Here is a 13,827-nt window from a genome sequence, read left to right on the forward strand (position 1 = left end):
CAGAGTGAGACTCCATCTCAAAAATAAATACACAAATAAATAAGTATAAAAATAATGATGCTGATTTTGCCTGAAAATGAGGAATAAGAAGAGCAAGGAGGAGGAGGAGGAGGAGAAGAAGAAGAAGGAGAAGAAGAAGCAGCAGCTAGATATATAACTTGAGTGCTTCAACATTGACAGGACTCTTTTTAGGTTTGTAGGGTAGTTGCTGCTGACAAAAGTTTATTCCGTTACACATATGCTTATTACAGAAGGAACTAAGGCTCAAATTATTTTTATTTTATTTTTATTATTTTTTGAGACAGAGGCTCACTCTATTCACCCAAGCTGAAGTGCAGCAGTTCACTCTACACTCATTGTAACCTCTGCCTCCCAGGTTCAGGGAATTCTCCTGCCTCAGTCTCCCTAGTAGCTAGAATTACAGGCATGCACCACCATGCCAGCTAATTTTTGTATTTTTTGTAGAGACATGGTTTCACCATGCTGGCCAAGCTGGTCTTGAACTCTTGACTTAAGGTGATCCACTGTCTCAGCCTCCCAAAGTGCTGGGATTACAGGTGTGAGCCACTCTTCCCAGCCCAGTTTTATTTTTACGCTGTCTTATTTTAAACTAAGGCTCAAATCTGTTTTTTTTTTTAATTCCACATTGTGAACATCTTATTTTTGTTTATACACACAAATAATGATGTGTGTCCTTTTCAGTGTAGCACCATTAATATATAAACAGAAAAAAAAATGATACCAAATAGAAAGTAAATGCATTACAGTATGTGAGAGAAATTGCATCACATTCCCAGCCTGAAGATTCAGTTCACTCTTTGCTTTATTAGGCTTAGGGATAGCACCTACCCTCTGTCTATTCACTGTCTGAGGAATTATAAACTTGCCATGTTTATCATTGCTGTCAACCTAATGAAAGGGACAGAAAACTCCATGGAGGAAATGGAAACTCATGGATGAATCAAGCAGAGGGCATAGAGGAAGGCCTGAGGACAGCGGAAATAACCCTGGGCCCAGGTTTCTGCAGAGACAAACAGACATGGCAATGCCAGGCAAGCAGCTGATGGTGATCTGAACCACTGGAGTGCACAGCTGGAGGGGTGGAAATGCCTCTTAGTTCCCTAACCAAGCCACTGAAGAAGATACTAGGGGAGGTGATTAATGAGCCCCCAGCTCTGACACCCAGCTTTTCTGGAAGTCAGCCTTTCATGGTGTCAAACTTACTTTGAAAAGTCATGGGGTGAGTTTGCTTCCCCAAGAGTCACGTGAAAATGAGTCAGTGAGAGGTTTCCGCCCATCACATTAGCAGGTGGATGGATACTTTAAGAGGCATTGATTGCATCAGAACTCCTAAGAAGGTGAGAAAAATTTTCGAAAAACTAGTTGAGGTAATTTTTTAAAATCACAAACGGATATTGGGGGAAGCTTCAGAATACTTTAGCAGAGAGGATCTCTGCTGAGATTACTATTCCTGAGAGGAACGGATGCAAGAGGGATGCCAGTAAACATGTAGAAAATGAGAGTATTATCAAGAATGGAGAAATATGTAAAGAATATGTGTGTGAGTATGAATTACCAGAACAGTGAGATCTTAAGAGAGTTCAACAGCCTTAAGGAAAGTGGGGTTGATCACTATGACTGGCACATAATTACCACACATTTGTTGACTCTAGGAGGTTGAATTAAATGTTAAGACACACAGATTCTTAGAATCAGAAGGGTGTGAAAGAACACGCTGCCCTGCAGCCCACCAGTGCACCAGATGAGCCTTTCCCTGCCATGGGCAGGAGGGGCACCTTGCCCATGATCTGCACAGTGACCCACCCCAACCAGCTCCTCTCTCCACAGAATATGCTGCTGTTGGAAGCAGCCATTACTTTTCAAGTAGTAAAATAACAAAAGTAATAATATCTGAAAATCTGCAATGGTCAGAACCAGAAAGAGAGAATGAACCAGGAAAACCAGGATCAGATATAGAGAGGTTCTCCTTCTGGCTGACCATGTTAGGCAATGGCCTCATAGCCCCAAAATATATTTTTTTATTCTTCCTTACATTATTTCACAATCTTATTCCACATGCATGTATTCTGAAATTCAATGAGTAGAAACTTCTATTTGAAACAGTCCCTGCCCTCCCCCCAAAAAAGTATTCAAATATTGGATGAGGACAGGGCATCAGTCAGGGACATGGTGGTTACTCACAAGCCTCTTGTCTTACTGAGATTGGCAGCTTGGGAAAGATGGGAGGGCTGAGAAAGTTTAGGGAGTTTTTTTTTTTTTTTTTTGAGGAGGGGAATATAAGAAACTTTGAGGGGATGAGAAAGAGTTCCTTTAGTTGTTCTCAGCTCAAATTTGAGCAGATATTTCTTTCTCCCCAGTTGTCGTCAGCTTATGACGTCACTCCTCAATTCCAATTATTTTCTGTTCCCACACACGTCCACGGGAAGAGCTCCTGCCATTTTGCATGCTGCACTCCAATGACTCCAGACCAGATGACCTCTACTGACAGAAAAGGGATGGCAAGCAGAGCGCCCTTGAGCTACTCGGCTCAACCCTCACAGCCAGTGACACTGGGGCGAGGATCAGATGAGGAAAAGCGCCTGGCACAGTGCTTGAGATAAAGTAGCCGCCTAACCACCTATTGCCTTTATGGCAATTTTTAAATATAGAGTGTCTTTCAAACATTTTTTAAATTTTATTTTTAATTGACATAATAGTCATATATATTTATAAGACACATAGGGATATTTCAATACATACATGTATAGTGATCAGATGAGGATAATTAGCACATCCATCATCTCACACATTTATCATTTCTTTGTTTGGGGAACATTCAGTGTTCTCCTTCTAGCTATTTGAATCAAAACATCATATACTTTTGTGAAGTCTAGTCATTCTACAGTGCTATCGAACACTAGAACTTATTCCTTCCATCTAGCTGTAATTTTCTTTTCTTTAACAAATCTCTCCCAAGTGGCCATTTTGCATTGTGAACTAATATTCTCTCTCTCTCTCATTCCCTCTCTCTCTCTCTCTCTCTCTGTTTCTCTCTCTCTCTCACACACACACACACACACACACACACAATTGATACACTTCTATTTTTAATATGTCTCCTGGGAGTCTCATGTGTCTAAATTTCCCCTTACTCCAAAAAAAAAAAAAAAAAAGTAAAAGAAATGCTGATTGAGGCCAGGAGCTGTGGCTCATGCCCATAATCCCAGTACTTTGGGAGGCCAAGGAGGGCAGATCACCTGAGTTCGGGAGTTCGAGACTAGCCTGACCAACATGGAGAAACCCTATCTCTGCTAAAAATACAAAATTAGTTGAGCGTGGTGGCACATACGTGTAATCCCAGCTACTTGCAAGGCTGAGGCAGGAGAATTGCTTGAACCAATGAGCCAAGATTGCGCCATTGCACTCCAGCCTGCGCAACAAGAGTGAAACTCCACCTCAAAAAAAAAAAACGAAAGAAAGAAAGAAATGCTGATTGAGACCCAGTAAATTCAGTAAATTGATTTCCTAACCTACAAGGAATAGCTAACATCTGTTTGCAAAACACAATCCTAGTAAAATTTGAATGTTCCAATGGGCTGTGAAGTGTTAAGAGGGTTAAAGGGCCCTAAAGGGTTAAAGTGAGGGACTGTGCCCTAACCAGGCCACACTCCCATCAGGGGGATTAGACATCAACAGGTGATAACAAGACAGAGTTCTCTTTCCAGTCCTTAGATATAGAAAGAAGACAGCAATTAGGAAGAAAGAGAGTTATAGGGAGTGGTAGGAATTGAAGAGAACATAGAAAAGATCTTAACTCTACCTTATTCAAGTTTAATGATCCAATTACAAAATAGATGTTTTATTTCCCAAACTGGCATTTTGGTTTCTGATAACATCACACACACACACACACACACACACACACACACACACACACACACATTCTCTCTCTCTCTCTCTCTCTCTCTCTCTCTCTCTCTCTCTCTTTAATTTTGCAGCTCTCTTCAGAATTTTCTGTATGGACGCTAATAAACATATGTAATATATTTTTAAAATTTGACTAATGGAAGGATTAAGACATGGGGGCCTAATAATCAATTAAAAGACAACCTGATTATATCTTTGCATTTTATAGGTGCTGCTTTAAATTCTAATTTCTAATATTTTTCTTTCAAGGAAGCTTACAGGTTCGCTATCAGTTGAGCAAGGAAGAATCCCATATATTCACCATTGATGCGGAGAACTTTGCCAACAGGAGGATGCACCACTTGAAGATTACCCGAGAGGGAAGGGCGCTTACCATTCAGGTATCATCCTTACTTTCTCCCCCTCAGCCAATGTGCCTTGGCTACTCTATCAAACTTTTCTAAGCTTCTCCCTGTGCCAGTGTAGTGCCTAGTGCTGGAAAGATAGTTACAAATCACACTTGTCCGCAGACTTGGAAGAACTAGGATAATGGTTCTCAAGATGTGCTTCCCATGTCCCACCAGCATCAGCATCACCTGGGACCCTATTAGAAATGCACATTCTTGCTCCACGCTCAGTGGCTCACATCTGTAATCCCAGTACTTTGGGAGGCTGAGGTGGGTGGATCACGAGATCAGGAGTTCGAGACCAGTCTGACCAACATAGTGAAACCCCATCTCTACTAAAAATACAAAAATTAGCCAGGTATGGTGGTGCTCACCTGTAGTCCCATCTACCCAGGTGGCTGATGCAGGAGAATTGCTTGAAAGCAGGAGGCGGGGGTTGCAGTGGGCCAAGATCTTGCCAGTGTACTCCAGCCTGGGTGACAGAGTGAGACTCCGTCTTGAGAAAAAAAAAGAGAAATGAAGATTCTTGGCCAGGTGTGGTGGCTCATGCCCGCAGTCCCAGCACTTTGGAAGGCTGAGGTGGGCAGATCTCCTGATATCAGGAGTTGAAGACCAGCCTGGCCAACAGGGCAAGACCCCATCTCTATTAAAACTACAATATAGCCGGGTGTGGTGGTGTGTGCCTATAATCCCAATTACTCAGGAGACTGAGGTAGGAGAATCACTTGAACCCGGGAGGCAAAAGTTGCAGTGGGCAGAGATAGTGCCACTGCACTCCAGCCTGGGAGATAGAGCAACTCCATCTCAAAAAAAAAAGAAAGAAAAGAAAAGAAATGGAGATTCGTGGTTTCCACACCACATCTACTAAATCGGAGTCTGTGGAAGAGGGAAAGCAGCAGGTGATACCTATGTCTGCTCTGGTTTGCCAATCCCTGGGCTGCATTAAAGTGAGGAAGACACACAAGCAAAGAGGAAATCACAACAGGCTGTGGGAAGGGCTGTGGCGGAATCATCCATGGATGATTCTGAAGAGGGTACCGATCACACCCTGGCATCAGTACTTACTTCCTGGAGGAAGTTAGGAGTAAGCTGAGTCTTGAAGATGAATAGGAGTTGGCCACGTGGAAGAGGAGAGTGCTCAAGACGAGGGTCTGTGTGAGTGCAGGCTAAAGCTGCCTGAAAGCATTTGTGTGGGAGGCACCCCATGAGATCTCAGTGGGCTCCATATAAAGGGCCAGCAGCAGATGATGGCAGATCCCAACAGAAATAGGCAGTGTTCAGATCATCCCCTTTAGAGCCATCACCCCCAGCAAGCCCTTGCATCTGCCCAGCAATCACTCAACGTTTTTTAATTTTTCTGTTCTCCTAGTGGACCATTTTACACTTTCTCCTCTTTACCTATCCTGCTAACAATTGCCAGTTCGTCTTCACTCTCAGTGGTTGACTTTGCTCTCTTATTTCTTGTAAAAAATGTAACGTTCAGAAGAGAATATCCACACATTCTTAAAAGCACATTACCTACCTGCCACATCTGTGTTTGCACTCTCTTTCCCTCCTGGATAGCTCATGGTTCTAGCTAAGGCCTGACTTTACTACCTGTGGGCCAGATCTGATATCCAACTGAAGAAAATCACTCTGGCATGCTCCCTTCTCCCTCTCTTTCATCATGTTTTCCAGCTCTACTGGATGGCTCCCCAAAGCATAAAACAAATAATTATTACATGCATTAAGAGCTAATATACAATGATAACAAAAGCTAAACAAGCAAACAAGCCAGCCTATCGCTGGGTAAAGAGAGGAAACCTTTCTCTTATCCGACTTCTTATACTGTTCCATTCTCTTTCTCATTTTCTTGCCCAAATTTTTGGAAATGTTGTTTATATATCTGTTCTTCAAATTTTCCCTACCTTTTTCTTATACCTCTACTGAAAGAGTTTTGTCTCTGTGCTGCAGCAAAATTGTGCTTCTCAAAGCATCGGTGTGCTTACGTTGCAAAATCCAGTGGTCATATCTCGGTGTTACCTTTTCTTGTCGTCTCATTGGCAACTGATGTAGGGATTCCTTCCTGTTCTTGCAACTTTAGTCTTTATTGCTTGCAGGATGTAACTCTCGCCTTTGATCCTTCTGTTTGTGTTAATTGCTTACTCTTTGTTGGTTTCCCATCATCTCTCAAAACTCTACCCATTAGAACACCCCAGGACTCCCACTTCTGCTTTTTATCTACACTCACTCCATGCTCATCTCATTCAATCTCACAGCTTTAAATTTCATGTATAAGCTGATGAATCAATCCCAAATGCATATCTCACACTAATCTGGTCCCTGGATTCCAGACCGTATAACAAATACCTACGGGGCATATCTGTATGAATGTCTGTCAGATATCGGCATATTTAAATAAATAGTTAAAATTGACCTATTAGGAAGTTCACCTGAAACAATGACCTCATCCCCCATAAGCACGTCCAAGTTAGTGGCAGCTTCATTTTTCAAGTACTCAGTCTTGAAATTGCGGTATTCTCTTTTTATTTCTCCTTCTCTTCTATGCAGCATCCATGGATCAATAGCATCTACCTTTCCCAAAGCCACCCTTGTCCTTTGCTTGGATTATCTCTGTTTACAGTTGCCTTTTGATTGACATCTCCTTGTTCCTCTTTATGTTCCCCGGCTGCCTATCCTCAACAGTCAGAGTCATCCTGGTGAAGGAATAGTCCGATCTTGGCATTCTCCTGTCCACACTCTCTCAACGGTTTCCTTTCTTGTGCAGAGAAAAAGTCAAAGGCCTTCCAGTGGCTTCTAAGGATCTCCATGATCTGACACTGCTGCTCCTTTCCCGGTTGCTTCTCTAACCTCATCTATCACATGCCCTCTGCAACTCAGTTGTACCATTTTGGCCTCCTTGCTATTTGCAGAGCCCTTGGACTCACTGCTTTGCCTGGAATGCTATTCCTTATATACATGCATGTCCAGTTCTTGTACTTCCTTCTGGACTCAAATGACTCAAAAAGTCATTCTCATTGAGGCCATCTCTGATTAGCTGATTTAATACAGCAACTTATTTCCTTGACTTCAACCCAACACTCCCCGTTATCCTTGCCTGCATTTTTTTTTCCTCTCAGCACCTAACTTCCAACACAATGTATTTACTTAACAATTTTTCTGTCCTATCTCCCTCTTCTGGAATGCAAGTTGCCTGAGAACAGTGGAGAGTCATTCTGAGTCACAGGTGCCAAAGTCAAGTCATGGCAGGGGAGATGGGAGGTTATGTATGAGTTCCTGCTGGATTGCACTGAAGCTGTGCAAAGTCAGGCAAATGGCCAATGAGATCTTAGTCTCCTCTTCTTACAGGTGAACCGTAAAATAATGAGGATTACTTCCAGGAATAGCATCCTATGCATAGTCAGAGCAGAGTCTGGAAGAAACCAATAGGATTTGTCTAGCTTGAATAAGTAGGGATGGATGGAGAGGGTTGCCTAGGAATCCAGAGGAGACAGAATGGATGGAGCTGAAATTAGCAATGAGTGAAGCAAGGAGATCCTTAAAGCATGGACATAGAAATAAAGTCTTGTTAACGTTTTCCAGCAGTGGCTTTTGCTCACCTCTGCAAGATGGGATTATCAACCGTCCGTGTTGGATTCAACTGTTCAACTACCCTCTCCTCCCCAGGACCAAATGTTTTGTCAAACTGCAATCCTTGCCCAGGAAAATTTCTCTGCCTGCACCTAAATGAGACCTCCATCATTATGGAACAATAGGGGTAATGATGGCCCTAAGGACAAACTGAGAGAAAGAGGGAGAAATAAAAAATGAGTTCCTGACTGCTATTAATGTTAATTTTGCACAGCAAGTTCGTGAGCAGGTTTCATTGGTTTGCTTGTTTGCAGCAAAGAATTTGGTGAGAAAATCTCCATGGGGAGATAAATACCTGTAAAAAGCTGTGTACAATTTCCCAGGGAGAAGACTTGTGTGAAAGCCCTTATTTCACAAAGAAGAAGGAGAGGGGTATTTTATGTGCATTGTGGGAGAATGAGGGAGACCTGACTAATCTCTCCTGAGAGAAAACCTCAGGCGGGGGGGTCTGCTCTCTGTGTGAGTTTTTTCAAGCTATGTCCAGATGGGATTGTTTTATTCTTCTTACCTGCAGACCTCTGCTGATGTGACTTGGTTTTCTGATTTCTTTCAGATGGACCAGCAGCTTCGACTCAGTTATAACTTCTCTCCAGAAGTGGAGTTCAAGGTTATAAGGTCACTCACCCTGGGCAAAGTCACAGGTATGTTGTTCTAGTTCATACCTTTCCAGTGGGCTTTATTAAAATAAATGAATACATAATTTTCATTAGGGTGTTTAAGGATTCAAATCTGGAGCCTTTTGATCCCGTAATATCTGAGATCTGAAACCAAGACTTTTTTTTTTTTTTTTGAGACGGAATCTCACTCTGTTGTGATCTCGGTTCACCGCAACCTCTGTCTCCTGGGTTCAAGTAATTCTCCTGCTTCAGTCTCTGGAGTAGCTGGGACTACAGGCATGTGCCACCACACCCAGTTATTGTGTGTGTGTGTGTGTGTGTGTGTGTGTGTGTGTATTTTTAGAAGAGGCAGGATTTCACCGTGTTAGCCAGAATAGTCTTGATCTCCTGACCTCATAATCTGCCCACTTCAGCCTCCCAAAAGTGCTGGGATTGCAGGCATGAGCCACCACATCCAGCTTGAAACCAAGATTTCTTATTTACAAAATGTCAAAATGTGTGTATGGCAGAAATAGGCACTGCATTTCTATCTACTTTATAAAAATTTGCAAGCGGTAAAATATTAAAGTAATTAAGCAGAATACTTTAATATTTATTTAATTTCAAAATATGTTTTTAAATTTTATTTAATTTTAACTTAAATGTATGAGTGCATAAATTAAGGATTTGAATAACTCAATAATTCATCAAAAATTTTAAAGGCATTGTAATTTCCTATGATGATAGAGAATTTCCTTTTTTTCTACAGGAAGTTCTGTGAATTTCACTTTATATATGCTGAGAGTATTCATTACATGCATGCAAGATTGAAATTTTTATATCTACTTGATGAAGTGAACATTTTATCACACTTAATGATCTTTTTAAACTTTAGTAATGTCTTTTTATGCTTAAATTTATTTTGCCTATTATTAATATGCCGATTACAGCTTGACTTAACTTAGTATTTGCCTGGCCTCTTTTCCCATTCTTTTTTCTTTCAGTGGTTCTTTTTCTTTAAGCTTTATAGATGATCTTGTGAGGGACATACTGCTCAATTTTATTTTATACCCAATCTGTCCATCCTTGTTTTTTCATAAAGGCGAATGTAGGTCCTTTTACATTGTGGGGCTACTTGTAGTCGGACTTGTTTCTGCTACCCTATTTTTTATGTATCCAACTTTTCCTGTGATTCTACCATTTTCTTTCTAACTCTCTCTCTCTATCCCAGTACTTTGCAGAAAACATGAATAACTCTAGGCATTTTAAGCAGAAACACATTTCACACAGTAAGTTAGTTGCTTACAAAATTGTCGCAGCACTTACAGTACAGGTTCTTCTTGGGGTCTTTTGGAATGACTTCCCTGTGCCCCGTACTGTGTGCAAATTCACAAGTAGAAGGAGGAGGTCTCTGAAAAATGGCTGTGGAGAGGCATCGTCGTCTCCTGCTTTTGCTTGCCAGTAGAAAGAGCTGAAAATGCAGAAAAATGACTCCTGCTACAGACTTCCAGCTTCATAAAGGGTTTATAATTTCCAGATGTAGTGTTGATCCAGAAACCTAGCTGCAATAGGGTCAAAAAATGTCCATTTTCGTTTCTCAAATGGCAGTTGGAAGAACACTGATCAACACTGATCCTAGATTGAGTTATTTATTTCTGATTCCATTCCGCCTCCTAATAATAATCATCGTTATATTTTTACATACTGCTTATTTTTTATTTATCAATACAGACACAGTTTATATATTCCTCATTTCTTCCTTTATCTCAGACTTTTCTATTTTCTGCCAGATTTTATTTTCTTCTTTTGAAGTAAATTCTTTTGAATTCTTTTCTGTTTAAGGGTCTCTTCATTATATATATTTATTAGATCTTCAATTAAATGTTGAAGAATATTTTCTATCAGATGTTGAGAAATCGGTCAGAGGTGTGATGGAGCCAATGGCACCCACCCATAAGGGCCAGGTATACATGTCTCTCCCCAACTCTGCAACCTTCAATGGAGGCAGGACGCCAGCTTGAAATCAACTGTATCAGGAGGGTTTACACTGTAGATATCAGAAATGCTAAAAGCCAAGACTTTTCCTACCTATTCCTCCTGAAGAGCTAGTTTCAATGACTCGCTGGCACATCAGTGTCCTCTTGTTTTCTGGCTTCCCTGGTTGCTCCTGAGAAGTCTGCTGTCCATCTGTCCTGCTTTTAAATGTTCTCTGACCACTCCCATGCCTACCACCTACAAGTTGATTTAAAGTCATCTCTTTTTCTTTGATGTTTTGCAGTTTTGTCATCAGGTGTCTGCTTGTAGATTTCTTTAAAAATTCTCTTACTTGATATTATTATGTTTCCTGTTCATTAGTTCATATGTATCTATGTATCTGATTCAAATTTTTATTCATATGTATCTGTTATCAGTTCTTAAAAACTCTCAACATATTAAGTCTTACTTCCTCCTATTCTAACTACTAAATTCTTTTAGATTTGGATTATATGAACCTAGACTTGCTAATTCCATCGTCATATTTCTTATCCTCTTTTTATAATTTGTATTCTTTGATATAACATCTTGCATTCTGGGCAATTCGTTTGGCTTTATCATCACATTCTTTATTCTTCTCTTTATGTCTAATCCTATTCAATGAATCATTTCTTATTGATTTTATATTTCATTTCTAAAAATAATATTTTGTTATTTTTAAAGCATGCCTATTAATAAAGATAATCTGTTGTCTCTGTTCTTTTGCTTGTTTCCATCTTTTTATGTCTTCAGGCACTTTGTTAATAGTTATTGAATATTTTGTCTGTGATAATTCCAACATCTGAAGTCTGTAAGTGTCCCAGTCTGTTACCTGCTGTTTTCTAAGTTTTTCCTGCAGTAGCTTGTTTCCTTATGTTGTGTGTGTGTGTGTACGTGTGTATGATCATATTGATTGTAATTAATTTGTGACAACTCTAAGTATTAAAAATCAAGACACTTTCCTCAAAAGAAGGTATTTCTTTTACTTCACCCGGTGCAAGGAGGTACTACCAATTTAGGAAAATTTTAATTTCTCACCTTTTTACTGAATAGAGAAGAGATATAAATTTGAGCTCCATACCTGAATGAGATCAGTCTTCTAGTTGGAGTCTTAGCAGAAATGTTGATACTATTAAATCATTAACCAAATTATAACACCCTTGGGAAGAGGGAAAATTTGAGCTTACTGACCACAAAGTCAAGACCTTTTTCATGGCACCTGCTTTGTGTAATGGAAGCTCCAATAACATCCTCTTGTTAAAAAAAGAAAAAAAAAATCTTTGTTAAATCTTACCACTATGTGTAGCATTCATATGAACCTTCATTCTTTTAGCGAAGCCAACAATAATACTGGGAAATCAAAATATTAAAGCAAGGTACTTCAGACAACTTGTTATTTTATTTCTGGTGCTTTGTAATTATCAGGTAAAAAAGAACTATATTAAAATTGAGGAATAATACTGTATCAGTCCATTTTTGCATTGCCATAAATACTTGAGACTGGGTAATTTATAAAGAAAAGAGGTTTAATTCATTTACCATTCTACAAGCTGTACAAGAAGCATGATGCTGGCATCTGCTCAGCTTCTGGGAAGCCTCAGGAATCTCACAGCCATGGCAGAAGGCGAAGGATGAGCAGGCATGTCACATGATCAGAGCAGGATGAAGACAGAGGGGGAAGATGCCACACACTTTTAAACAATTTTATCTCACCAACTCACTCATTATGGCAAAGGTATCAGCAAGAGTATGGTACTAAACCATTCATGAGAAATCCTCCATCATGAGCCAGTCACCAACCACCAGGTCCTAACCACAACATTAAAGATTACAAGTCAACATGAGATTTGAGTGAGGGCACAGATACAAACCACATCAAATAGCCAATAAAATATCTTTATTGTTCTAAGGATGGGAGACATCTGCCTACCGGGCTTTCTTCCCATTTGAACTGCTGTTGAACACATGGGAGGATTTGGACCAACACCGAACTTCAACACTATGGTCTATGAAAGGTCCTAGCAGAAGGTAAAGGGAGACAATATGAACATCCAGGCTTATTATTAAGAAAGGGCACTAATCCTGGGGGACCTTTGGAACAAGGAAACCAAATCCCATTCATCAGAAAGAGAGTAGAGTAGGGATAGAGAAAACAGGAAGAGATGGTATTAAAATGGATACATGGAATTAATGATACATGCAACTGAACTTTACAATTTTAGAAAAGATTACTTTGTCTGACTTTTTTAACTGTAAATCCAAGACTAGGAAACATTTTTCATGGTAGATATGAAAAGAAAAACTTTGTAGTAAGTCTAGTGTGTCAGTTTTCTTCAGTACCGCTAATACCGTTTCATTGCAAAGCAAAAGCAAGTTTGTTCATTTTCCTTTTGTACAAAAAAGGACAAATTCCTTATTAAAGAGGACAATGGTTTAGTATATCCTCTATACCACCCATGGTGCTACAGATACTGTGATGAATAAAGCAGTTTTTGTTTGTTTGTTTGTTTGTTTCTTGAAGGTTTGCATGATGTAGATACTGACCCATGAAAAATAGCAGATATAATTGTCTACATTAAAACTTCACTGTTGGTTCTCTCAGAATGTTGATGCTCAAATCTGTTAAGTCATGGGATATTGCAAAGTTAGTTCTTTGGTTTACTGTCATTACATGGTTGTGGCCTATTGCATCAGTGAATTTAAGAAAAATAACGTTAAAGAGAGAAAAAGCACATATTGAGGGAAGTAACCCATTTGGAAGAGATAATGTTTATGGAAAATTACTTATTTTATTTGAAAGTGTAGATGTGTATGCCTCAGATTCAAACACAGTGTGCTTTATCACTATTATTTCTAAGTCTCTGTCTAACTTGGCCATATCACAAGAGCATAGACATCCATACAGACATATGAATTGAAAAACCTTGAAACTTCTAAAGGAGACTCTGCCTTCTTTGCTTTTAACTTACTTTTTCCTGGTCCTGAGGTCTCCTCCTTTACTTTTCCAACATATATCAAAATTTGAATTCAAAGCAAAAACTATGCTGTTTGTTGACATTAAGCATTATTATTACTTTAATGAGAGAAGACTTCTTACCAGTCTGCAGAATTAAGAAGTAGGCACTTTTTAAAATATGGAAACAGGTTAAAGTTTAGGTGGAAAAGAATTATAGTACTGTCTTTAAACTGTTGCTACCAAATTCTAAAGAGATATTAAAATGGAATTTGCACTCATGGCATGCCGATAGCATTAGTTTTTTTTTTAATGCAGCTTG

General features: G+C 39.7%; 1 protein-coding gene across 1 annotated transcript in view; it reads left to right on the forward strand.

The window, feature by feature from the left end:
* Positions 1 to 13,827, forward strand: part of CNTNAP5 (contactin associated protein family member 5) — an 882,261-nt gene that overhangs the window by 810,546 nt on the left and 57,888 nt on the right. Inside the window, exons 20-21 of the mRNA XM_021667927.2 lie at positions 4,177 to 4,307; positions 8,497 to 8,584. Of these exons, the coding sequence (XP_021523602.2) occupies positions 4,177 to 4,307; positions 8,497 to 8,584 (219 nt within the window). The remainder of the gene's footprint in view (positions 1 to 4,176; positions 4,308 to 8,496; positions 8,585 to 13,827) is intronic.

This window comes from Aotus nancymaae, unplaced genomic scaffold, assembly GCF_030222135.1.
Source record: "Aotus nancymaae isolate 86718 unplaced genomic scaffold, 86718_ANA_hifiasm-v0.15.2.pri h1tg000029l, whole genome shotgun sequence".
In the NCBI taxonomy this organism is placed as follows: domain Eukaryota; kingdom Metazoa; phylum Chordata; class Mammalia; order Primates; family Aotidae; genus Aotus; species Aotus nancymaae.